The sequence below is a fragment of the Armigeres subalbatus genome, chromosome 1 (genome assembly GCF_024139115.2).
Source record: "Armigeres subalbatus isolate Guangzhou_Male chromosome 1, GZ_Asu_2, whole genome shotgun sequence".
NCBI classification, from domain to species: Eukaryota; Metazoa; Arthropoda; class Insecta; order Diptera; family Culicidae; genus Armigeres; species Armigeres subalbatus.
The window spans coordinates 210,167,194-210,193,102 of record NC_085139.1 but is presented as its reverse complement, the minus strand read 5'-3'; the positions used below and the strand labels follow the sequence as shown (position 1 = coordinate 210,193,102).

General features: G+C 41.4%; 2 protein-coding genes and 1 long non-coding RNA gene across 4 annotated transcripts; all 3 read left to right on the top strand.

Moving 5' to 3' along the window:
- The first annotated feature begins 3,378 nt into the window (after window positions 1-3,378).
- LOC134206964 (uncharacterized) lies at window positions 3,379-5,379 on the top strand. The gene has a single exon (XM_062682705.1). The coding sequence runs from the start codon at window positions 3,379-3,381 to the stop codon at window positions 5,377-5,379; it is 2,001 nt and encodes a 666-aa protein (XP_062538689.1).
- LOC134206963 (uncharacterized) lies at window positions 5,376-8,574 on the top strand. The gene is made up of 3 exons (XM_062682704.1): window positions 5,376-5,605; window positions 5,722-7,669; window positions 7,735-8,574. Exons 1-3 carry the CDS (start codon window positions 5,376-5,378, stop codon window positions 8,572-8,574), a joined length of 3,018 nt encoding a protein of 1,005 aa, XP_062538688.1.
- An 11,003-nt stretch (window positions 8,575-19,577) lies between these two features.
- On the top strand, window positions 19,578-25,522 carry LOC134205724 (uncharacterized). 2 transcript variants are annotated; one of them, XR_009978181.1, is made up of 3 exons: window positions 19,578-19,804; window positions 20,002-20,119; window positions 25,161-25,522. It is a non-coding gene; the product is annotated as an uncharacterized LOC134205724 (long non-coding RNA). The 2 variants fall into 2 exon arrangements; XR_009978182.1 differs by lacking the exon at window positions 25,161-25,522 and adding an exon at window positions 20,590-21,282.
- The last annotated feature ends 387 nt before the right edge of the window (window positions 25,523-25,909 follow it).

Below are 25,909 nucleotides of genomic sequence, written 5' to 3'. Positions count from 1 at the left end.
TTCGCAAATGTTCCTTGTAAAATGTAAATATTAGTGTTAGGTCTCCTGTCATTTGAGCTTTCTATAAATAGGCTTATTCAAGGAACTTTGCAACACCAAGTATCAACACCACAACCACATATACACAGATTGATCAAAAACCTTACAGGGCGTTGGATGTGGAATTTATTCTGAAAATATCAACACAGCCATCTGTCTACCACCACACCTGTCAATCTTCAGCGCGGAAGCCTTCGCCATTATAACACTGTAATTCAGGCCTGAATGTCATATTCAGCGACTCAAGAAGTATACTGGAAGCCGTATCCAATAAAAATGCGCATCATCCATGGATAGCTAGGATCACAACAATCTTAGAAGAAAAACAAGGAAACACCACGCTGTGCTGGATTCCAGCTCATGTTAACATAACTGGAAACGAGAAAGCAGATCTTCTGGCTAAACGAGGAGCATCTATCAAAACTTCTATTGACATAAAAAACCCATACGAAGACTTCAAACGACTAACAAATGCACGTATAACATCTGCTTGGTGCAACACATGGAACGATAACACTAGTAAACTAAGGCATATTAAAAACACACCTTTCGAATGGGCTTCTTCCTTCAATAGTGATAGATTCATTGGCCGAGTCATCACTAGACTAAGGATTGGACACACCAAACTCACGCACGGACACTTCGCAAAGAAAGAAGATCCTGCCATCTGCCCTTCTTGTGGCACTAGAATCACAGTAGAACACATCCTAATAGATTGCCGAATTTACGACAAAGAAAGACAAAAACACAAACTCGGATCCTCATTACATTTGTTACTAGGAGATGATGCCAAAGCTCTCAAAGCAACTATTGATTTTATAAAGGATGTAAAACGGCAAAAAATGCTCTAACCAAACCAGAACCAGCAGCTCTAGAAAAAACCCTACACCCCAATCATCAGTAGAACCAAGAGCATTAATTCAATTTGCAAAAAAGAGAGCTAACCGCGGTGGAGGTTGGTACTCGGATTCTGATGGCTTTTCCGCAAACGTGACCTTTAAGTGGTCTTGTTGTGTAGGGGTTATCACGCCTATCTAGAGAGTAGGAGGTTGAGGGTTCGAGTCCCTCCAAGACACGTGGATTCTTTTTCGCAAATTTCATATCAATTTGTCCATTTCAAAACATATGCTGTGCATATGCACAGCCAAGATATTTAACAAAAAAATGGTTTTCGTACGGCCGAGTTGCCGAATAATATGCAATTAATTGCAAGAGCATTAAGTTGAATCCAATGGAATGCTCCATATCAAAGAACTCAAAAGGAAAAACTCGAAATGAAGACCAGGACGTCCCAATCGCAAGAAGTACACACCAGCTTTAACGAATCATGCTTAATAATATCATCGCTGAGATACAACCCTACACCACCATGATGAACAAAACCAAGAAGCAGATGAAGAAATCAGTAACAGTGATAAAATGAATTAATAACTCTGTAATCCTATTCCTTTCTCTTTTGTTTTTAACGGACCCGAATAATCAATACGGTTCAAAGGTCTATCATAAAGAACCAAACCAAAACAATATGTAATTTTGTAATGCACAAGAAAGTCATCATCGCCGCTAGGTGTTATTTGTTTGATTTTCCAGTTTGACGCTTTTATACGAACTTCAGTGTGCGTGTATTCAACCAACCCGGCCGGGATAACCCGGTTGTAGATGTTATAGTCGACAAACGCTACTACGGGAGAATGTAGCATGTACACGGTTAGAAAAAAGTACCTAATATTAGGTACTTTTCACTCAAATCGGGGGTTCAGTGCGGGAACCCAAAATTAAGTAGTTTTTTCTAGAAATTAAGTGAAATTCACTTAATATTAAGTAAAATATACTTAATTTTAAACAAAAACTATCCAAAAGTTAGGTAAATTTCACTCAACTTTTGTAAACATGAGATTACTCAACGTTGGGTTCCCACACTTTAATGCCCTTGTTGAGTGGTTTTTCTCTTCATTTTATGACAACAAAGGGAAGAGGAAGGGAGATGCAAGAGAAAATAAATACCTAAAATTAGGTACTTTTTTCTAACCGTGTAGCTTAGACAATATTAATTTGGTAGTGTAGTTTGCAATGCCCAAAATTGCTCGAATGAAAAGCTTTTCCGAGACACACGATTGGTGTCCGAATATCAGCCGAAACGGTTTGAATAGAGCCCGAACAGAAATATGTAGCGCGCGCAATTTTTTGAAATAATTTCGTTATTCGTAATTGGGTCCTTTCCGAGCGCGGTCAGCTACTAATTCGTTCACCTGTATTCGTAGAACTTAAATAAAGTTTAGAATAAGTAATAAAGTGGTTGTTGAATAAAACGGAGTGTTTTGAACAAACGGAAGTGTCTTGTGCGTCTTATTTTGGGATCTGATCACTACACCGGAAGGGTCACAACATTGGTGCCGTGACCAGGATAGTGATCTAGGAAGGAATCGACGCCGAGACGCCATTGGAACCTTGGACAATAGTGATCTACACTCTATTATACGGAACCAACCGCCATCGAGATCGTGACGATCTTTGGACGTAGCCATCGCGGTTTCACCAACGGTTTATTAGTGGCATTACTCGGACCTTGGCCCTCGGAATTGGCCATTTGGACAGCGGATACGATCGGTATTTCGGCGTGTGGAATTGGCCAACAAGAGCTGGTGTAATTTTATTATACAAGGCCTTAACAAAAGGCTCAATTGGTGAGTCTCTGTCCAGACATCTTTTTATTGGTTGGAAGGTGCTTCTCTTGTTGGAATTTCAGAACAATACGTTCACTTCTGTGCTTTCTTGAGACGCCATCGCTATCTGCTCCAAATATCGTACCGCTAAAACCTACGGAGGACGAATCCCAACGAATGGAGTTCCAGTTCGTGTTCTTAGAATTTTACCCATTCTAAAAAAGCCGTTGCTGTAGGAGAATTACATTTATACAAGGCCTAATTGACAGGCTCACCAGGTGAGTTTCTGTCCATCAACTGTAATTCTCGTTAGAAGGTGCTTCGCTGCTTGTATTTCCACAGAAATCGTCATCTTTGAGTACCGGGTCGATATTATCGTTGTGTTTGGCGCTAAATCCATTTGCATACAAGGCCTAGTTGACAGGCTCACCAAGTGAGTTCCTGTCCAACAAACGATAAATCTGGTTAAAAGGTGCTTAGCTTCTTCATGTTTTACAGTGCTACGTACCATTCATTGTCTGGTCTGATTGCCGTTGCCGTCGCTGAATCATTATTATACAAGGCCTGATTGACAGGCTCACCAGGTGAGTTTCTGTCCAGAAAACGATTATTTCCGTTAGAAGGTGCTTCGCTGGTTGCTTTCCTTACAGTTCAAGGCTTCAAGGAAATCATCATCATGTCGAAGAAGCAGAAGTTGCTTATGCGCACCAGGGACAACCTGGTCGAATTTGTCATGCGCATCGAGCAGTACCTGAACAGCACCGTTCAGTTCGATCATCAGCAGGTCATCATACGCATGGAAAAGCTCGAGCAGAAGTGGAAAGAATTCGAAGGGGTAATAGGCAACATCGAAGGGTTAGAGGACAACGAAGACAACATTCTACAGCAATTGCGAGTGGAATTCGAGGAAAAATTTTACACGGTAAGGGGAGGGTTGACGAATAAGTTAGCGAGACAGCATGCAACACAAAACACACAACCTAATAACAACACATCGAATGTACAAGCTGCGGTTCGACTTCCTCAAATCAATCTGCCGGAGTTCAACGGTGATTTTGAAAATTGGTTGCCGTTTCATGACACGTTTGTGGCTTTGATTGACTCTTCCGCCGATTTGAGTAATATTCAAAAATTTCACTACTTGCGTGCTTCTCTCAAAAGCGATGCGTTGAAATTGGTAGATTCTTATTCTATGAGCTATGCTAACTATATGGTTGCTTGGGATGGTTTGGTGGCTCGTTTCTCAAACAACTATCTTCTCAAGAAACGACATATGAACGCGCTTTTTGAATATCCGAGGATAAAAAAGGAATCTGCTGTTGCGTTGCATGATCTCATCGATTGCTTTGAGCGGAACACAAAAATTTTGGATCAACTTGGAGAGAAGACCAACGGTTGGGGTGCGATGTTAGTGCATTTGATGGTTTCGAAACTCGACGAAATTACGCAAAAGCGGTGGGAGGAAAACGTCCCACCGGAAAAGGAACCTACATTTACATCGCTGGTGCAGTTTCTTAAAAAGCAGACTCGAGTTTTGGATGCAGTTTCTGTTGATCAGCATTTATTCGTTCCGACTACGTCTTTGCCACATAATAGTTTCGAGCCTCGAATGGCCAAGGTTTCGGTCAATTCGGCGACTGAAAATTTCTCCTCGAACTGTTTTGCCTGCCAAGACAAACATTGGATCTCTCGGTGTCCAGCATTTGCGAAACTTCCTGTTGATAAAAGGCTGCAACTCACCAACTCCAAGCGGTTATGTAGTAATTGTCTGGGACGAAATCATTTGGCTCGAGATTACCCTTCAAAATACCGATGCAAAGCTTGCTCGAAGAAGCATCATTCGTTGCTGGACCCTGGTTTCCCTGGTTCTGGTTCTGGTCCCTCTTCTAATATCTCTCCAGCAGCGAATGTTGACGTACAGTTACCTGGTCCATCTTCATCTGGTGGTGGTTCAAACCTTTCTACTACTGTGGGTCCTTCGACGGCAACAATATCATCGAATTTGGCGGTAGGAAATACTAGGTCGCACGTGTTCCTGCAGACGGTGTTGTTGAAGGTGAAAGATGCATTGGGAAGGACGCACATCGCACGAGCTCTCCTAGATTCTGGCTCGCAGGCTAATCTGATGTCAAGGAGACTATTTCAACTTCTCCGGCTTTCTCGACTGGATAGGAAGGTGGTAATAACGGGAATCGGAGGATCGCGCAGCCAATCGGCATTTGAAGTCTCCACCACAATATCTTCACGCGTCCAGAAGTATTCGATTGCAATGGAATTTCTGGTTTTGGATAAAGTTACTGACGATCAACCTTCACGGTCTATTCCGTTGATGCACTGGAATCCTCCTTCCGATATAGCTCTAGCGGATCCGGAATTTTTTGTCTCGGCTCCGATCGATTTAGTGCTGGGTGCTCAATACTTCTACGACTTTCTAGTACGCGATGGTGGCCGGTTGCAGGTTCGAAAGTTTGGTAATGCTCTTCCTGTGTTCGTGCAAACAATATTCGGATGGGTTGCGACAGGTGAATCCAAATGCATGGATGAAATAAGCAATGTCAGTTGTCACGTAGCTAGAGTAGAACCGTTCGAGAAAACTATCGAAAAGTTTTGGGCTTTGGAGGAACTTTCGAACAAAACACCATATTCGCAAGAGGAAGAAGACTGTGAGGCGACATGATTGGAGAGTCTAAACAAGGTGCGATACGACGGTTTTCCCAAATAGAGAAACGCTTGGAACAAGATTCCGGTTTGCGTAAGCAGTATTCAGACTTCATGCAAGAATATTTGAGTTTGGGCCACATGAAGTGTATAGGCGAGGCAAGCGATCCGCAATTGGATGAAGGAAAACGGTCTGTTATCTCCCGCACCACCCGGTGTTTAAGGAGTCAAGTTCGACTACCAAGGTGCGCGTAGTCTTTGATGGGTCTGCTAAAACGTCTACTAATTACTCGCTGAATGATGCTCTGCTAGCTGGTCCAAATATACAAGACGATCTCCTCGACTTGATGCTCCGTTTCAGAAAACATGCTGTCGCATTAGTCGCTGATGTCACTAAAATGTACCGACAGATCAGGGTTCATGAAGACGACACACCTCTTCAGAGAATTGTATGGAGATTTAGCACTGTAGAACCTCTTCAAGTGTACGAGCTCCAAACAATTACCTATGGTTTAACTCCATCTTCATTCCTTGCCACTCGAGTTTTGAAGCAACTGGCTTTGGACTCGAAGAACAAATGGGATCTTGCTACTTCAGCGGTGCAGGAAGATTTCTACATGGACGACTTTTTATCCGGAGCTGATTCTGTACCCGAAGCTATCGAACTTCAAGAAGAAGTGCAAACACTGATGTCGCAAGGAGGTCTCGAGTTGCGGAAATGGTGCTCCAACAAGGTGGAAGTTCTGCGTAAGATTCTCAAGGAACTGTTGGGAGGAGAGGCAACATTGCACTTCGACGATCTACAAAAAATAAAAACGTTAGGAGTAGGTTGGGAGACCGGACCAGACCAGTTTTGCATCGAGGTTCAACCACCCACACACGAGGGTTATTTAACGAAACGCAAAATTTTCTCGACGATTGCGAAGCTGTATGACCCGCTTGGTTTGGTGTCACCAGTCGTGGCATGGGCAAAAATTCGTATGCAGCAGCTTTGGATTGCGAATTCTGGATGGGACGATCAAGTACCGAATGACGTTATGGTGAAATGGGAGGAATTTTCTTCGCAATTACAATGCCTGGAAGAATACAAGGTTCCGAGATACCTTTTCTTGCTGGGATCATCATCGATTGAATTCCACGTATGCACGGATGCATCAGAAGCAGGATATGGTGCATGTATCTACGCACGCTCGGAAGACCAGGAAGGAAACACAAAGATTCAACTAATTGCGGCCAAATCCAGAGTTGCACCACTAAAACGCATTAGTTTACCGCGACTCGAACTTTGTGCTGCTTTACTTGGGGCTAGGTTGTACGCTCGAGTATCGAAAGTTTTGCGCATGGAAGGTACTCGATGCTGGTTTTGGACAGACTCGACTGTAACTCTGCACTGGATTCAAGCAACACCAAATTCATGGCAAAATTTCATCGGCAACCGTACGGCAGAAATCCAGCAACTAACGCATGGCCATTCATGGAACCACGTGAGCGGAAACGAAAATCCAGCGGACCACGTTTCGCGGGTAATGCTTCCCAAGGAATTGATCGGAAACACTATTTGGCGGAGTGGACCATCATGGCTATCACGAGGAAAAAACGACTGGCCTAAGAAGTCAAACGTAGTTCCACCCGAAGATCTTCTGGAGCGACGAAAATCGGTTATTGTGGCACAAACAGGATCGGACCATAATTTTCTGTTCTACCGATACTCTTCTTTCCAAAGACTGGTTAGAATAACAGCTCTGCTTCTTCGCTTCAAAAACCAATGTCAACGAAAATTCGCTCCTAGTCCTAATACATTCGTATCAGTCCATGAATTGGAACAGGCCAAGGAAGTCCTTTCAAGGGTTGCACAACAGGAGGTTTTTACGGAAGAGCTCAAGGATTTGGCTAAAAATCGACCGGTTTCTAAACAATCACCACTACGCCTGCTTCATCCATTCCTAGACGAAAATAGCCTAATTCGTCTGCGTGGGCGTCTGGATCACTCTTCTGAAAATTACCAAACAAAGCACCCTATCATCCTTCCAAAGCATCACCCTCTCACATACCTAATCACTGAATACTACCACAAACTCTGTATGCACTCTGGGCCTCGCATGACACTTGCCTCTATGCACCAAGAATTTTGGCCTGTAAACGGCAAACTAGTCGCCAACTCTGTGTTCCGTAAGTGTTTGCAATGCTTTCGTCAAAACCCTACCCCTATCGTTCAACCCGTTGGCCAATTGCCGAAGCAACGCACCGCACCAAATAGAGCTTTCGCTGTGACCGGAGTGGATTTTTGTGGCCCTGTCTACTTGAAGCCTGTACACCGACGAGCTGCGGCACGAAAAGCCTTCATTTTGGTGTTTTTGTATGCTTTGCATCAAAGGCCGTACATCTGGAGCTAGTATGCGATCTGTCAACAGAAGCCTTTATCGCCGCACTACGCCGCTTCATCGCCCGGCGCGGCATGCCAACGGAAATACACTCCGACAATGGTACAAACTTTAGAGAAGCAAATAACACCCTGGTTGAACTGCATCGTCTTTTGGAGAACAAGCGCACGAGAGAAGCAATCAACAACGAATGCAGCCTGAAGCGAATACAATGGTATTTCATACCACCGCGAGCACCTTCATTCGGCGGATTGTGGGAGGCGGCCGTCAAAACAGCTAAAACGTCTTTGGTGAAAACACTCGGAAGCACTCAACTGCCCTATGAAGATTTCGCAACCATCCTGACCCAAATCGAAGCCAACATGAATAGTCGCCCGCTGACATCATTGTCGGGTGATCCTGGGGAGCTAGACGTTCTCACACCTGGCCATTTCCTAGTCGGTACGTCGCTACAAAGTCTGCCGGAGCCAGACTACACCAGTATCCCTAGCAACCGATTGCAACATTACCACGAACTGCAGAAGCTGGTCCAACAACACTGGGATCGATGGCGTAAGGAGTACCTCTACGAGCAGAACCATCAAAGGAAGAAGGCTGGATCAGCGACGAACATCCAAGTTGGGCAAATTGTGTTGGTACAAGATGAAGGAAAACCATCTATATCATGGCCGCTGGCACGAATTGTGCAAATTCACCCTGGAGATGATGGCGTAGTTCGCGTTGCGACACTACGAACTTTGAGTGGAACCTACAAACGTTCAACCTCGCGTATCTACCCATTACCATGCGACCAACAACACAACACCGATGAGATCTCGACACCTGCCAGCTAAAGTCCTAAAAATAAGCAAATATTAGTGTATAATTATAGAAAATAAGTCATTCCTAGTGGTACAACGATGAAGCTATGTCTGTTTTCTTGTTTTGTTGTAAATTTGGAACGTCAAATTTAGGTGGCCGGCTATGTAGATGTTATAGTCGACAAACGCTACTACGGGAGAATGTAGCATGTAGCTTAGACAATATTCATTTGGTAGTGTATAGTTTGCAATGCCCAAAATTGCTCGAATGAAAAGCTTTTCCGAGACACACGATTGGTGTCCGAATATCAGCCGAAACGGTTTGAATAGAGCCCGAACAGAAATATGTAGCGCGCGCAATTTTTGAAATAATTTCGTTATTCGTAATTGGGTCCTTTCCGAGCGCGGTCAGCTACTAATTCGTTCACCTGTATTCGTAGAACTTAAATAAAGTTTAGAATAAGTAATAAAGTGGTTGTTGAATAAAACGGAGTGTTTTGAACAAACGGAAGTGTCTTGTGCGTCTTATTTTGGGATCTGATCACTACACCGGAAGGGTCACAACACCGGTGCAATGTGAATAGAGATGTCGCAAATTAATCGATTACTTCGATAAATCGATTAATCTATGTGATAATCGATTAATTTTGAATCGATTATTACCAAACGATCAATCGATTCAATAATCGAGAGGAATCGATAAGTTACTAATCGAATTATCAGGAATTTACGACATCATAAGGATGCCGCAATTGGATTGATTACCTCGATAGATCGATTCATCGTTGTGATAATCGATTAATTTTGAATCGATTACTATCCAACGATTAATCGATTCAATAATCGACAAGGAACTGGCAAAAATCCCAGCATATATAGAAACGAAAATTTCCTGACCCCGGTCCCGGCCCGGCCCGGGCGCAATGAGAATAGGCCTAAGGCTATCTGACGTTTTGTTTTCACACGGACACCGAAACGCACCGAAGCGTTTTCCTATAAAACAAATCCTATCCTTTCCGTGCGCGTGCAAGAGAAAGATGATTAAACGTCTGAGTCAGACAACCTTGTGGAGCTTTTTAGTACAATTGCTCAAGTTTGCCACCGAAGCTTTATCGAAAGCTCCTCTATGGAATCATAAACTGATGCGCATATGCCCCTAATCATTATAGGGGAGTGTTGCATTCAACGTATTCCTATTTAACAATGGCTAATAAAGAACAAATTGATTTGGAGTTTAACTTTGGCTTTCTAAATCTAAATTAATTGGGACGGTAAAGGTAGCTTTAGTGTCCAATTGTTATAATTGTTTCCGTAATAATTTAGATTAAGTACCCCTGTGGTATTCTTTCTACACGACAATGCAGGGAGCCAAAACACAACCGAATGCTGTTAGAGACCGAACAGAAGTGAACGGATCAGATCTTTTATACGTAGATATAACTATAAATGATGACCATGCTTTCAGACCACAGTATATCTATCATACAGTGCGAGCTCTATAAAGCGAACACTACAGCTCTCCACCCTTTTAAGCTGCATCATAATTGATCCTAATTATACAATAAAAATATTTCGAGCTGACGATGGTCAAATATAAATTCACATAATGGGAATGATTTCATTTCGACATCAGATTATCTGAACGTATTAACTTATGATACAATTAAAAATTTCAATCGATTCAATTGTAAACAAAATCCTTAATCCTATTTGGGGGTCTAGCCCTTTTCGATCTACGCAGTGGAACGTCCGGTAATCCAGCCGCCTGAGCATCACGCTTTCTTCTTCGACCATTGCCGATTAGTTTCGACAGGGAGTTCCCCCGCTATCTTCCCGTTGTTCGCCCCTTGGCACTTCCATTATCTCTCGTGGCGGTATGAATACATTGGGATGCGTAGGTATAGTCAAAGTTTTGGGCATCTTCAGCTGGTCGCGATGCGCGATGATCCGCGCGCTTCCAATCATGATCTGGAAAGTAATGATTGAAAATCTTCGTACATAAATAGCTTTTAACCATCTTGAATGATTATTTGGATTGTGGTTCTTATACCACACCTCATCTCCTTCAGCTAAATGGTCTAGTTTATCTAAGCGTGTAAGCTGTATGACATTGCTAGTTTTGGTTTGCTCATCATTTGTCTGAGGTGCAGATAAGAACTTTTTCGGGACCCACTTACGGTTTAACATATCAACCAATGTCTTTGGCTTATATGCAAGCATCTTTTCAGAAGGGAATGTGCCATCGATAGAAACTGTATTACGGTAATTAAAAAGAAACAAATTAATCTGGTCCTCCAATCTTAATTCTGCCAATTCTGGCTCAAGTAAGAACTTTTTCAACACCTCCTTTACAGTCTTTACTGATCTTTCCGCCTGGCCGTTGCTGGGTGGATGGTAAGGCGGACTTTTTAGAACAATTATTCCCTGCTTTTCTAGAAAGTTCTAAAATCCATATGAATTGAAAGGAGGACCTCCGTCGGAAACTAAAATGTCAAGAAGACCAAAACGTGAGAACATTTCCACCAATTTGAGCAATACTTGACTACATTCAGTTCCATTTTTCATCCATTCTACCTCTATCCATTTGGAGAAACTGTCAATCATTAACAAAAAGGTGTGGTGATGAAAGTGGAAGAGATCGATGTGGATCCTACTGAATGGCCTGGTAGTGGGTTTCCATTTAGAAAGAATTTTTGACTTTGGGACTATTTCCTTACAACTACAAATTTCGCAAATGTCAATGAATCTCTCAATGGCTGAGTTGATTCCAAACCAGTACACATACCGCCTTGCTTGTTGCTTCATTTTCACAATGCCTGCATGGTTCGAATGTAATAATTTTAGCACTTTTCCTTGCAAGCTTCGTGGTATTACAACCCTGTCTTTGTATAACAGATAATCTCCCACGATCTCCAGTTCATTTTGATTAGAAAATACGTCATTAAACTGTCTATTTAAACGCTTAGGCCACCCACTCATGAAATAAATAGTTTTTTGAAGAAATTCATCTTGTTGTGTAGCCTTTGCTATAGCGATGCTGTTCATTGGGAACTCGTCTCCAAAATTGATATTACAAATACGGTCTACATCGTACTCCCTAGGAACTTCACATTCTGAAGGGTAACGCGAACAAAAATCCGCGTTCCCCATTTTGGCAGAAGGCCTGTAAAAAATATCAAATTCATAAATGGAAAGCTCGAATATATAGCGTTGAAGTCTAGTAACAAATATTGAATTCTTTCCCGTTTTACCAAAAATACCAACTACCTAGAGGTTTATGATCTGTGTGAACTGTACATTTTTTCCCATACAGGTATTTATGAAACTTCTTTATAGTACACACTAAGGCCAATGCCTCAAGGTGGAGTATAGGATAAGATTTTTGCGCATCATTCAAGGAAAAAGATGTAAATGAGATTGGTGCATCTGATACCACAACTATGGGCTTCAACGGATCAGAATAGAGAATTCCATAAATCGGCTCTCAAAAGTGCTGACTTACAAATCTCAAATGCCCTTTGACATTGTTCGCTCCATTCATATTTCACATCCTTCCTTAACAAATTGTACAAACAGTACAACTTCGATGATAAATTAGGTATGAACTTATGGTAATAATTAATTAATCCCAAGAATGGTTTCAATTTGTGGGACAATCAACACCAGGCCATGCAGTGGACAATCTCGACGGAACGGAACAACGACCGGACAAACTCGAGACACCCGCGTCACCGTGGAAAAGAATAAAAAGAGGAAACGTTTTAGATTCGGTGTGCTCTTTATTCGAACGAATGATTGGAACTAAAAAAATAACTGTAGGGAGTGACGCACCCCTCGTGCAATGTAAGTTAGGGAGAGTCGGCATATCCGGGTATAGCAGGAGAGAGAGTATGTAACGGGGGTGAGAGAAAGGATAGGAAGGGGGATTGAAGTGACGGCCATTGTATGGGACAGACGTGAGTGTTCTTGATAATAGAGAAGATCAAAATTATTATACTGTTATAACCGTGTTCGAAATCCAAAATCCTTACATCTGGCGACGAGGATGATGGAAAAGCTGGTGAGTAACGCTAGAATTGATTGAAATAGTCTTCAAAAAAAAAACGACTGGTGGAGCTGATTCTTTGGTTATGCTACAGGGCATAGTACCGGGAAAAGATAGGTTAGGTTGAAAAAAAAAAGAAAATGCTGAAATTTGAGAAGTGCATCAAAAGCGAGAAAAAAAAGAAACTGTTGGCAAAACTGCTGTCGGGAGACATGCCTCTGAATCTGAAGTAAGCAGTGGTGTTCTGAGGAACGCCGTCTGTGAGCGTTCTGAGGAGCTGGAGTGTCACAAGGTGGATCGCTCTGAGGAGTGAGAAGTGCATCTGAGGATGATGAATTGCTATGAAAGCATAAAGAAATGACTATATAAATGCCTTGAATGACTATATAAATTGCTTTCGTAAACACACAGTGAATCGTTCTAAGGAATCAATTCCATGTATGTGTGCCGATAAGTGCTGGGACACATACGAAGCAATAACTGAAAAAGTGTGCGTAAAATTGAACGTTTTCTTGGTATGGGTAGCATTTTGTCGAAATAACGATTGGTAACGTATTTTGGTTTGGATGCTGTTGACATTTGCTCACTCTAAAAAACTGTTTTGTTAAAGTAAGAAGTTTTGAACCAGAAAAAATATAAATATTGGGAACTTTTATTATTGGTCAACTTCGCTCAGTTAAGTATATCAGTTATTTACATATAATGCATTTCACAGATTGATGAATCTCGCCCGGTTCCTCCATTTCGTTGTGAGGAGATCGAAAAGAACCAACTGGCGAAGGAATGGAAAAGCTGGAAAACAGCGCTGGAAATATACTTCGATGCCTATGATATTGCGGATCAGAGAAAAATGCGTGCCAAACTATTGCACTTTGGCGGAAAACAGCTTCAACGAGTCTACGAGAACCTACCAGACGTCGATAAGTTGCCGATTGTTTCAATCAAAGCAAACTGTTACGACGTGGCGGTGGCCAAATTGGATGAATATTTCGAACCAGGAAGACAGTACATTCTGGAACGGAGTCGGTTGAGAAAAATTCGCCAGGAGAAGAGCGAAAGATTTACCCATTTCGTGCTCCGCATAAGATAACAACTGGCAGATTGTGGTTTGGAGAAATATTCTCCGGAAGCGCGTGAAGTACTGACCGACATTTTCATGATAGACATTATTGTGGAAGGTTGTACATCGGAAGAGCTACGACGCCGTATCATGCAGAGAGATGCTACGTTGGCAGAGGTTGAAGCTATGGCTGCTATGATGGAAGGAGTGGAACAACAAATGAGCGATTTGACGCCCATTAATGTCAAAGAACCAGCACAGAAAAAAGTGTTCCGAATGGAATCTCATCGGGTAAGTACAGATCAGTCGTCGGACGTAATCGAAAGTTTCAAAACAACCGAGAGATCACGTGTTTTAATTGCGGGACGCAAGGATACATAGCGTCTTCTACGGAATGCAAGGCGAGGGATCAACCATGTCGCCGCTGCAAGAAAACAGGGCATTTTGAAGCTATATGCAGGATGCCGAGAAAGAAACGGTTTACGAAATGCTTCACACCTAAGGGAACAAAGAAAGTGCGGTTAGTAGAACCCACCAACGATGACTCATCGGCAGACTTGACAGCGACCAAAGCGGAAGAGCCGAAATCTTAGTATTGCTTCCATTTCGGAAATGACACAAACGTCATTGAATGTACGGTCGGTGGTGTTCTGTTGGAGTTGTTGGTGGATTCTGGATCCGATGTAAATTTGATTCACGCTACAGCATGGGAAAAGCTGAAACAACAGAGAACCAACGTTTACGAGATGCGGAAAGGATGTCAGGAAGTAATAAAGGATATGGAAGCAACGTAGCTTTGAATGTGTTGGGGTCATTCCGCACCGAGATCAAGGTAGGAAACAGGACAGAATTGGCAAAGTTCTTCGTCGTACAGGAAGGGCAGCGGTGCATTATGGGTGACGCGACTGCGAAAGCCCTCGGAGTCCTGAGAATTGGCATTGAAATTAATCAGCTGGAAAAGAGGAGCACCCCATTCGGAAAGATTAAGGATGTTCAAGTGCAGATCCATATGGATCCTGCATTCAAACCGGTATTCCATTCGGTCAGACGCATACCGCTTCCATACGAGACGGCAGTGAAGGATAAATTGGATCAGTTATTGGCACAAGATATCATAGAGGTGATTGTTCCTAGTTTTTAGACATTGATTTACGTTGTCGTTGCAATTATTATCTGAACTGAATAAACATCCAATTGTTTGAAATGATTAACTATTTCATAAAGCAACAATAGAATTTTATAGTTTTAAATATTTGCGAAATTTAAGACGTAATATTTTTTTTTAGGTCAAAACGGGACCTACCAGCTGGGTATCGCCGTTGGTTGTTGTGGGTAAAGCGAATGGTGAGCCCCGTGTATGCTTGGATTTGAGGCGCGTGAACGAAGCAGTACTGCGAGAGCGGCATCCCATGCCGGTCGTTGATGAGTTACTCGCGCGTATTGGGAAGGGCAAATTCCGTAGTAAACTCGACATCCGCGACGCTTTCTTACAAACAGAATTGGCTCCAGAATCGCGTGACGTCACAACTTTCATTAATAGTCGAGGACTTTTTCGATTCAAGCGGCTCCCATTTGGCTTAGTATCTGCACCGGAAATCTTCCAAAAAGTAATGGAAGAGATATTGGCCGGATGCGACGGTACGGTTTGCTACTTGGACGATATTTACATAGAAGGTGATGATTTGAAGCAACACAACCTACGTTTGGACAATGTTTATGAACGTTTGCACAAAAGGGGCGTGATGTTAAATAACGAAAAATGTATTATTGGGGTGTCTGAGCTTCAATTCATCGGGCACGTAATTTCGGACAAAGGGATTCGTCCTTCTCCCTCTAAAGTTGATGCACTCGTATCATTCAGAAGGCCGGAGAATGCTTCCGAAGTGAAAAGCTTTTTGGGTCTGGCGAATTACATGCATAAATTCATCAATAATTTGGCTACTTTAGATGAACCACTCAGAAGACTGACTGAAAGAGATACACAATTTGAATGGTCAACTGAACATCAAACATCGTTTGAGGCAATCAAAAATGCACTGTCGAATGAAGCGAGCTTGGGGCATTTCAATACAGATCATTCTACTTCTGTAATAGTGGATGCGAGCCCCACTGCACTGGGAGCTGTACTAGTCCAGACAAACGAGACTGGAGTACATCGGGTTATATGTTACGCTTCTAAATCGCTTACCAGGACCGAGAAACGGTACTGCCAAACAGAGAAGGAAGCGTTGGCTGCCGTTTGGGGGGTCGAACGATTCCAAATGTATCTCTTTGGCAAAAGATTCGACCTCGTGACAGACTGTAAAGCCCTTCAATATCTTTTCACGTCACGTTCAAAAGCTTGTGCCAGGATAGAAAGATGGGTGTTGCGTTTACAAGCTTTCGACTATTCCCTTAAGCACATAGCAGGCGAAAAGAATGTAGCAGATGTCCTTTCACGACTATCAACATTGGAGCCCCAGCCTTTTGATTACTCTGAGGAGCTGTTTGTGAACGAAGTAGCAACAGTTGCGGCAATAAATGCTGCCGTGAGATGGGAAGAAATCAAGACTGTCTTGTCTTGTCAAGACGTCTTGATGCGAGGGGATTGTATTGTTGTCCCCAAATCTCTGAGGGACAAGGTACTGTCCCTAGCCCACGAGGGTCATCCTGGCGTCCGTATGATGAAAAATCATTTACGTGTAGCAGTTTGGTGGCCCAGGATGGACAAAGATGTTGAGGTTTATGTTAAGAAATGTCATGAAATTGTCATCATCGTTAAGAAATGTAGAGGATGTATGCTCGTGTCTGCACCAGACGCCCCAGAGCCAATGAGTCGACGGGATTTGCCATCGGGTCCATGGCAAGACATAGCTATAGATTTTCTGGGCCCTCTACCGGAAGGTCAATACCTGTTGGTAGTTGTAGACTACTGTAACATGATAATTTCCAGAATATCATAAATAAAGTATTTTGACGCTTTCAAGTTATTTACGACATGCTTACATGTTGGTCGAACATTACATCGCTTGGATGTACATTTCTATATTTCTTCACAAAGTCTTTTCCCACGAACAAATCTGGGTCATGTCGCTTAACAGCTAATTGGTTATATTTTACAGCTCAATACCCATCATGGGTGGCAACATTCTAGAACACTTGCATTCCCATGCATGTAACACTGAGTCATCAAATGACAACACATTGCACCACTTGACAATCGGTCTAGTGGCATCGAATTTCATGAGAACATGCAAAGCGCAAGAACATTCCTTTTTCCGTTCTTCGCTGACCTAACCCAACAGCGCATAGGTTGAACTAGCAATGCGTTTGTGCATGCTTATTAGTATTGGTTAGTATTCTTCTGATTGGACAAATTGGAAATGGGTTGTTCCTATCTTCTAGTTAAGCAACGTACTAGATTAAGCCGATAGGTTAGCTGTAAGCAAAGCAACTTAATAAAGAACAGATTATCGACAACCATCGTGAAAACTAGACTTCTCAGTGTTTCTTATTTATGATGTGAATTTCTTAAAGGATAACGAGTATCCTAAACTACTACAGCAGGTATTTTGAAGTGTGTGAGATGACTAACATTACAGCAGAATGCACCATTGACGAGCTCCGTACAATATTTTGTCGTTTTGGTGTCCCTGTTACTCTCACCGCAGATAATGCTCCACAGTTGAGTAAGAATTGTGAACAGTTCTTCGAATTCTGTCGAGACTACGGCATCAAGCTCATCAACACGGTTCCGTATTGGCCTCAAATGAACGGAGAGGTGGAGCGCCAAAACAGAACAATTCTCAAGCGGCTGCAAATTTCGCAGGAACTTGAACAGGACTGGCGATTGGAACTTCGGAAATTTCTTCTTACGTATCGTGCCTCGGTTCACTCCACTACAGGCAAGTCCCCAGCCGAACTGATGTTTGGACGGAAAATCCGCACAAAACTTCCACATTTGACAGATTCTTGGGAAAATGACGAGGATACAAGAGATCAGGACTCAATTCGAAAGGAGAAAGGTAGGGAGTACAGCGATGCCACAAGACGTGCAACGGTAAAGGATATTGTCGTTGGTGATACTGTACTTCTCAAACGAATGATAAAAGACGATAAATTGAGTATAGCATTCATGAATGAAGAAATTTGTGATCGTTAGGAAGCAGGGAGCGGATGTGATGAGTTAAATCTCTGTCAAATGGCAAAGAGTACAGAAGAACCACGGCTTACATCAAGAAGATAGGAAAACCAGAGTTAGCAACTTCAAATGTTAGTAATGCAGGAGAAGAAAGATACAAACGTCAAAACGATCCGGTCCCGAATTCCTCTAATGAGATACCTGCAGAAACCTTCAAAGCACCATCGCCAGCTCCACCAGAGAAGCGGAAACGAAAGGAGCCATCTTGGTTCGATAATTACATGACACATTACATTAAGAAGTTTCAAGGGGGATGTAGGGAGTGACGCAGACGCACCCCTCGTGCAATGTACGTTAGGGAGAGTCTGCACATCCGTGTATAGCAGGAGAGAGAGTATGTAACGGGGGTGAGAGAGAGGATAGTAAGGGGGATTGAAGTGACGGCCATTGTATGGGACAGACGTGAGTGTTCTTGATAATAGAGAAGATCAAAATTATTATACTGTTATCACCGTGTTCGAAATCCGAAATCCTTACACTTACATTTCTTCTCACTTCGTTTTCGGTATCGTCGCCGTTTAACGGCAACTGACGTTTGCTTTTGATACAGTGTTGCTAAAAAGAATATATCGCTTATTCTTCTCTGTCAATACAATTCAGTTACATTATTAGGAATATGAGCATTTTGAATAGTTGATATTTTGTCAGAGCAAGGCATCAAGCCTTTTTCGCCAATAATATGGCCTAAGTATTCCAGTTCCGTCACGAAAAATTTACACTTCCCCCAGTTTACTTTAATGTTTGCATCGCTAAGTCTTTCCAGTACTAATACTAGTTTCCTTTTGCAATCACTTAGGTCTTTACCTGCTATTAAAACATTGTCCAAATATACATAAACACCATCAATTCCTCTTAAAACTTGCTCCATAATTTGTTGAAAGATTGAGGCACTAGAAGAAGCACCCTGAGGCAATCTATTGTATGTGTACAACCCCTTAATGGTGTTTATAACCATAAACATTTTGGATCTTTTAGATAAAGCCAATTGAGTATAGGCTCCTTCCAAATCTAGGGCGCAAAAATATCGACTTCCTGGAAAATTGGCAAACAAATCTTGTGCGGAGGGAAGTGGGTATGTGTTAGGAATGATTTGTTCGTTGATTGAAACCTTACAATCAATGACCAGTCTTATTTCATTGCTCTTTTTCATCACCACCACTACAGGCGATGCCCACTCGCTGGTCTTTACCGGTGTTATAACATTCTCCTTCTCTAATCTATCCAAAAAATTTAATACTTTTTCCCTAAGTCTATAAGGAACGTCATACGCTTTTTTAAAAATGGGTATTTTATCTCTAAGTACAAGTTCAGCCTTACAGCCGACTATTGGTGAGGAAAAATCTTTCACAAAAACTTTAGAAAACCTTTGCTTTATCTCATCTATTTCGTTTATCTTGCAAGACTATCATATTGTTTACCATATTCATATTGTTTACCATATTTAAGTTAGAGAAACATTGCCTCCAATTTGGGAAAAATTTGTCCAGCCACGTTTGGCCCATTAAGGGAATAAAATCATTGCTGCAATTTAAAACTAAAATTTTCACTTGTCATAAGACGAGTTTGTACAATCCCATTGAATTCCACCACTTAATTGTATCTTGACAGTGAAGTATATTGTAACGCGAAATCGATTAATTACACTTTAGCGTGTATGCAAATTTGACAGGTCTGCGCTGCGCGCAACACTGTCTGAGTTTTGTTTATAACAATAAACGAACCGACAGGTTCTTTCCAATCTATCACTCGAACAAGACGGTTCCCTTTTTTACACCTCCCGAGAAAACCCACTACTTAAACCTCCTTACAGCAGTTCGTTTGCTGTACAATATAGTGGCGACGAGGAAAATTTTGATTTTGATACGGTGCAGCAGCAGTGAAGACAGTAGTGTATCTCCGGGATTATCTTGATTATCTTCCGTCGGAAGTCCCTTTTGCAGTCCGCATCGGTAGGACAGAAGATAAAAGTGGTAAAAAGGTGTTGAATTGAAGTGTTAAACTGTGGCGATTTTTTTTTCGGTGGTGGCAAGCGCGCTTTTGCCAACCGAATCGCCATTTGTTTTTTTTGCGTGGTTTCTCCCGCAACAAAAGAAGAACAATTTGGAAACCTAATAATACAACAGTGACAACCGTTTTATGCAAACTATTAATGGTGTTTTCTTTTATTTTAAACAGAAGTGTATCATCATTTTGCACAGCAGGGACATTGTGCGGCAATTCAATTAAAACGGGTCCGCTCCTCGGTCTCATTGGAAAATCGGTTGTTTCGTGGTGAGATTGACCAATTCATCGGGTGAGTAGCACAATTTTGGTCCTCATTGGCGTTTAATTTTTACTTTTTGCTATTGCCAAATATTGAGTGCGTAATTAATAGATAAATTGAAAAAAAAATGGCGCAGAGTGTTGCATGCTAATTGTTAAATAAATTGTTTAATTATTTAATTGTGTTACCTTTTGTTTTATGAAAAGTTGCGCAATAATTACAAAAGAAAAGTGAGGCGCGTTTTAAAATTTTTATTCATTTTGGAAAACAGTGAGTGATCAATGCTTTTTGGCTTTATTTAATTATACAATAGGAATAGAACACAATAAGAAAACAATATAATAATAATCCTGATTGTTTGTCAGTGAAAGCATTGAAAGTAATTATTATTTTGATTAATTGTCAGTGAATGTATCTAAATTATTGAACCGATTTATTGTTTTATTTGCAATTTGTGTTGTGTATTGGTTTCAAACATTGTGTATTGTTTTTTTGCTTAGATTTTGGCAGACATGTCGTTTGTTGTAGCCTTAAACATTGAGCCTTACCGTAAGGGCCAAACTTTTGCCACTTGGATCAAGCGTCTAGCGGTCCATTTCCGGGTGAACAAGGTCAAGGATGCGGATAAAAAGGACCAAATGTTCATTCTCGGTGGCGATTATTTGTTCGGTGTCGCAGAGAAGTTGTACCCCACGGAAGCTTTAATGGACGAGGTGGAGTATGAGACTCTACACTGCCAAAAATATCTATATAAGATATATGTGTCGCCGTTATAAATTTTTGCAATAGCTCCACCCTAATATAATCGATATAGAACCACACATAAATTAAATAATTGCTAATTCGAGACCACACATAAAGTTTATTTGGATATATATTTTATTAGTAGTTCGCGTGGAGAATGGTTATGTGTGCGCTGATATACATCATAAGTTAAATCTATGGATTTTTGCCAATAAATATGTGTGAATTTTTAGTAGTGTAGTCCAGAAGCTTAAGGAGAGGCTCGATAGGACCGATTCGGTCCTCATTCAGCGGTACAATTTTAGTACCAAGGTACAACAGCCTGGTGAAACCGCGAGCGATTTTATTTTCACGCTCAAGCTGCAAGCGGAGAATTGCGAGTTCGGCGATCAGAAGAATCGGCTCATTCTTGACCGGATTCTGGTTGGTCTGTCGGACAACAATCTTAAACATCGCCTCCTCACGGAGGATAGTTCTAAATTCACGCTTGAGCAAGCGGAAAAAAATATCGCTACGTGGGAAATGGCGCAACTCACACCAGGACTCTATCGAACAATGATAGCTTCCATGAATGATCGTCACCCTCTAACTGGAGGAAGAGGCGCGTTAGTGCGGCGGATGAAGGAGTTAGCCGAAGGTTTCCGTCGTCCGGTGAAGAGTCGACTTGGTGTGCGACCAAAAATTCGCCCTGCGGAGGAGCGCCATCACTATTCGCCACGGCCTCGCTTCCCATCGCATACTGCACAGCGCCGGGATCAGTCAGCTGGTCCGTCCCATCAGCGAAACAGAGCGAATGACCAACAACGAGTTGATCAGCGTATTTGCGACTACTGTGGGCGCAGAGGTCACGTGCGGAGGAAGTGCTACAAGCTGAAGCAGGAAAAGAGAGGGACTGTGCAGCACATCGACACCCTTGCTGCATCCAGTACTGGTAGCTTGGCTGAGCGATTAACACGATTGAGGTCCATGGATTGTGACTCGGATGGTAATGATTCAGGTGACTTAGAATGTATGCATGTTTCCTCTATAAACAAAATAAGTAATCCATGTCTATTAAATGTATTTACTGAACACCTTACTATACAGATGGAGATTGATAGTGGCTCTTCGGTAACAGTTATGGGAAAAAATATGTTCAATTCTAAGTTCAACCTTCCTTTATCAAAAAGTTTTGAAACATTTGATAGTGGTTAATGGTACCAGGTTAAAGATTGCTGGCGAAGTGGAGGTATTGGTTGAATTCAATGGCAAGAAGGCTCGATTAAACATGTTGATACTTGATTGCGATTACCAGTTTATTCCATTGCTGGGAAGAACATGGTTGGATGAATTTTTTCCCAACTGGAGAATTTTTTTTGGTAATTCTATGCCAGTGAACAATTTATTGGACAAATCAAATGATGCACTAATTGCAGAAATAAAGTTGAAGTTTGCTGATGTGTTTGTCAAAAACTTCTCAGTCCCGATTAAAAATTTTGAAGCTGACCTGGTTTTAAAAAGTGATGTTCCGATTTTTAGGAAAGCATACGACGTTCCCTATCGTCTAAGGGAGAAAGTTTTAAAATACTTAGACAAATTAGAAGCTGAAAAAGTAATTACTCCTATTCAAACCAGTGAGTGGGCATCTCCTGTAGTTGTTGTCATCAAAAAAAAATCAACGATATAAGGCTTGTAATTGACTGCAAGGTTTCTATTAACAAAGTTATCATACCAAATACTTATCCTTTGCCTGTTGCTCAGGATCTTTTTGCTAGATTGGCAGGGTGTAAAATATTTTGTGCGTTAGATTTGGAAGGCGCGTACACACAACTCTCCTTATCCAAACGATCAAGAAAATTTATGGTAATTAACACAATTAAAGGACTTTTTACCTACAATAGATTGCCTCAGGGGGCTTCCTCGAGTGCATCTATTTTTCAGCAAATTATGGATCAAGTATTACATGGTATGGAAAACGTTTGCGTCTATTTGGATGATGTCCTTATTGCAGGAAAAGATTTGCAGGATTGTTTGAAAAAACTTCATATGGTTTTAGATAGATTGTCTAAAGTGAACATCAAAGTCAATTGGGATAAGTGCAAATTGTTTGTAGCTGAACTGGAGTATCTGGGTCATATAATTAGCGAAAAAGGGTTAACTCCTTGCCCTAGTAAAATTTCAACTATAAAGGAAGCTAAAATTCCAACAAATGTGACAGAACTTAAATCATATTTAGGTCTTATTAACTATTATAATAAATTCATTCCAAATTTGTCTTCAAAATTGTATCATTTGTACAATTTGTTGAAGAGCAATGTAAAATTTGAATGGGATTGCAATACTGCTTTTGTAAATTCAAAGCAGTTGTTGCTAAAAACGGATTTTTTGGAATTTTATGACCCGGAGAAACCAATCATTGTAGTTACTGACGCATCTGGCTATGAATTAGAAGGAGTAATTGCTCATATTATTGACGAGGTTGAAAAACCAATTTGTTTCACTTCATTTTCTTTAAATGCAGCTCAAAAGAAGTACCCCATTTTGCATTTAGAAGCTCTTGCTCTTGTTTGCAACGCTATATTCTTGAGTTATCAATTTATGACTTCGAAATCCAGTACAGGCCGTCTGCCAAAATGGGCAATGCGGATTTTTTTTCGCGATTCCCATTAGAAATTTCAGTACCCAAAGAATATGATCAAGAATTTGTGAAAAGTATAAATTTTGGGAATAACTTACCTATTGATTTTCTGGCGATTGCTAAAGAGACAAAGAAGGATAATTTTTTGCAGGAATTTTATGCGGCATGGTTGGCCTGATAGAATTAATAAAAGTTTTGTTAATATTTTTTTCGAATCAGCAAGATTTGGAAATCATGGATGAGTGTTTACTCTTCCAAGATCGAGTAGTTATACCACAGAGTTTGCAAAGCGAGATTTTGAAACTTTTACATGGCAACCATGCTGGTGTCGTTAAAATGAAAAGATTGGCACGCCGCTGTATACTGGTTCGGGATCAATACAAATATTGAAAAGTTTGTTGCTGCTTGTGACATCTGTGCAAGTATGGCAATATTTCCAAAACAAAACATTACTTCAAAATGGATACCTACCACAAAACCATTTAGTAGAATTCATATAGATTTTTTTTCACTTTGAGCATCGTACCTTTCTGTTGATTGTGGACAGTTTCTCTAAATGGGTGGAGGTAGAATGGATGAGGAAAGGTACTAATTGTGATGCGGTTTTATCAAAACTTGTTCAATTTTTTGCTCGTTTTGGATTGCCAGATGTTCTAGTGTCCGACAATGGTCCTCCTTTCAGCTCGCATTCTTTCAAAGGGTTTCTTGAAAGACAAGGGATAAAAGTACTAAACAGTCCTCCATATAATCCGGCTAGTAATGGTCAGGTGGAGAGGCTGGTAAGAACTGTGAAAGACGTTCTAAAAAAGTTCTTGTTGGAACCAGGAATGTTAGAATTGAGTTTGGAAGATCAGATAAATCTGTTTTTATTCAACTATAGAAATGATAACATGACGATCGAGGGAAGTTTTCCTTCTGAAAAAGTCTTTGCTTATACACCTAAGATGTTAATCGATTTGGTTAGGGGAAGGGGGGGCAATATGCCCTAGCTAAGCAAACACTGCTCTATTGTCTGATTTGTAACGCTATTCATGGGTATTTTTACATTATGTATCAGTTAAACAAGTTAGCTAGTTGATGCCATTCAAAAATTGTCAAAAATCTCAATCATATTGATAATATTCACATTTCAAAAAAGTGGTGATATTTTATTGCCGGAAAACTCATGAGGCAAAACGCCTTTTAGCTGGCAACTCCTAGGGAACAAAGTACCACGCGTCGGCGAATCAGCATTCTAGTATGGATAGTCCGTGGAGACGCAAGTACTTTGTAGGTTATTGCCACTAGGGCGGTTTTGCCTCGCCAAAATGTTAGATGTTTCTTCAAAATGTGGAAATTTTCGGTTTTTCCGACCTTCCCAAGCACTATTTTGAAACTATCTTTGCCTATCCTACATAATTTTAGAGCTAGTTTTGTTACGGACATATTAATGACGGTAAATATGAGGGAAACCACAAAAGGCGTTTTGCATCGGAGGGGCGTTTTGGGGCCTCTTCCCCTAACCCTAAAAAGCATTATAAGCAGATGCTTGTACCACATTCCCCTGATGATGAATTAAAAACTAGTCGTAAAAACAAGGATCATCTACCAGATCCTTTAGATGACCTGATGCCTGGGGACATCGTCTGGTACAAGCATAACATGCCACATGTCCGTGAAAAGTGGATAAAAGCATCGTTTCTAAGACGTTTTTCTAAAAACTTATTACAGATCATGGTTGGAAACGAGGCGACAACCACCGTCCATCCCACTCAAATCAGAGTCGCTAAGGATGGACGCGGCACATCGGGCGTGCCAAGGCGAGCGATGCGTGTTGTCGAGGATGGTTGGCCGTTACCGACTGACGACGACACTCCTGGTTCTGGTCGGCCGCTTCCGACTACCGTTGAACCCGCGATTGCACCCTTACCCCTAGAAGAGAACGATGTCTGGCAGTTACCAGATCCGAGCGCGAGGCAGACCCCAGTGCTATCAGAAGAAAGTGAAATAATAACAAGTAGAAGTAGGAAAAGAAAATTTCCGTCAGAGCCGGTAGAGCTTTCTGGCCTACCTTGGCGATCAAAAAGAGCTAGGAAACCTAGAATAGAAAGTGAATTTGAATATTTTTAAGTTATTGAATTTTTGTTCTTTCGGATAATAGCCTTTCTTTCTGAAGTATATTGTAACGCGAAATCGATTAATTACACTTTAGCGTGTATGCAAATTTGACAGGTCTGCGCTGCGCGCAACACTGTCTGAGTTTTGTTTATAACAATAAACGAACCGACAGGTTCTTTCCAATCTATCACTCGAACAAGACGGTTCCCTTTTTTACACCTCCCGAGAAAACCCACTACTTAAACCTCCTTACAGCAGTTCGTTTGTTGTACAATATAGACAGATACGTATTTCGACCTCAACAGTAAGGCCGTCTTCAGTGTCTCGTACTTGACTCGACTTCGGCTTAACAGATTTTTTGT

Coding starts and splice junctions, on each gene's coding strand:
- LOC134206963 (XM_062682704.1), top strand. CDS start 5,376: ATGATTGGAGAGTCTAAACAAGGTGCGATACGACGGTTTTCCCAAATA. Junction 5,606..5,721: donor AGTCAAGTTCGACTACCAAG/GTGCGCGTAGTC, acceptor GCTCCGTTTCAG/AAAACATGCTGTCGCATTAG. Junction 7,670..7,734: donor GCCCTGTCTACTTGAAGCCT/GTACACCGACGA, acceptor TTTGCATCAAAG/GCCGTACATCTGGAGCTAGT.
- LOC134206964 (XM_062682705.1), top strand. CDS start 3,379: ATGTCGAAGAAGCAGAAGTTGCTTATGCGCACCAGGGACAACCTGGTC.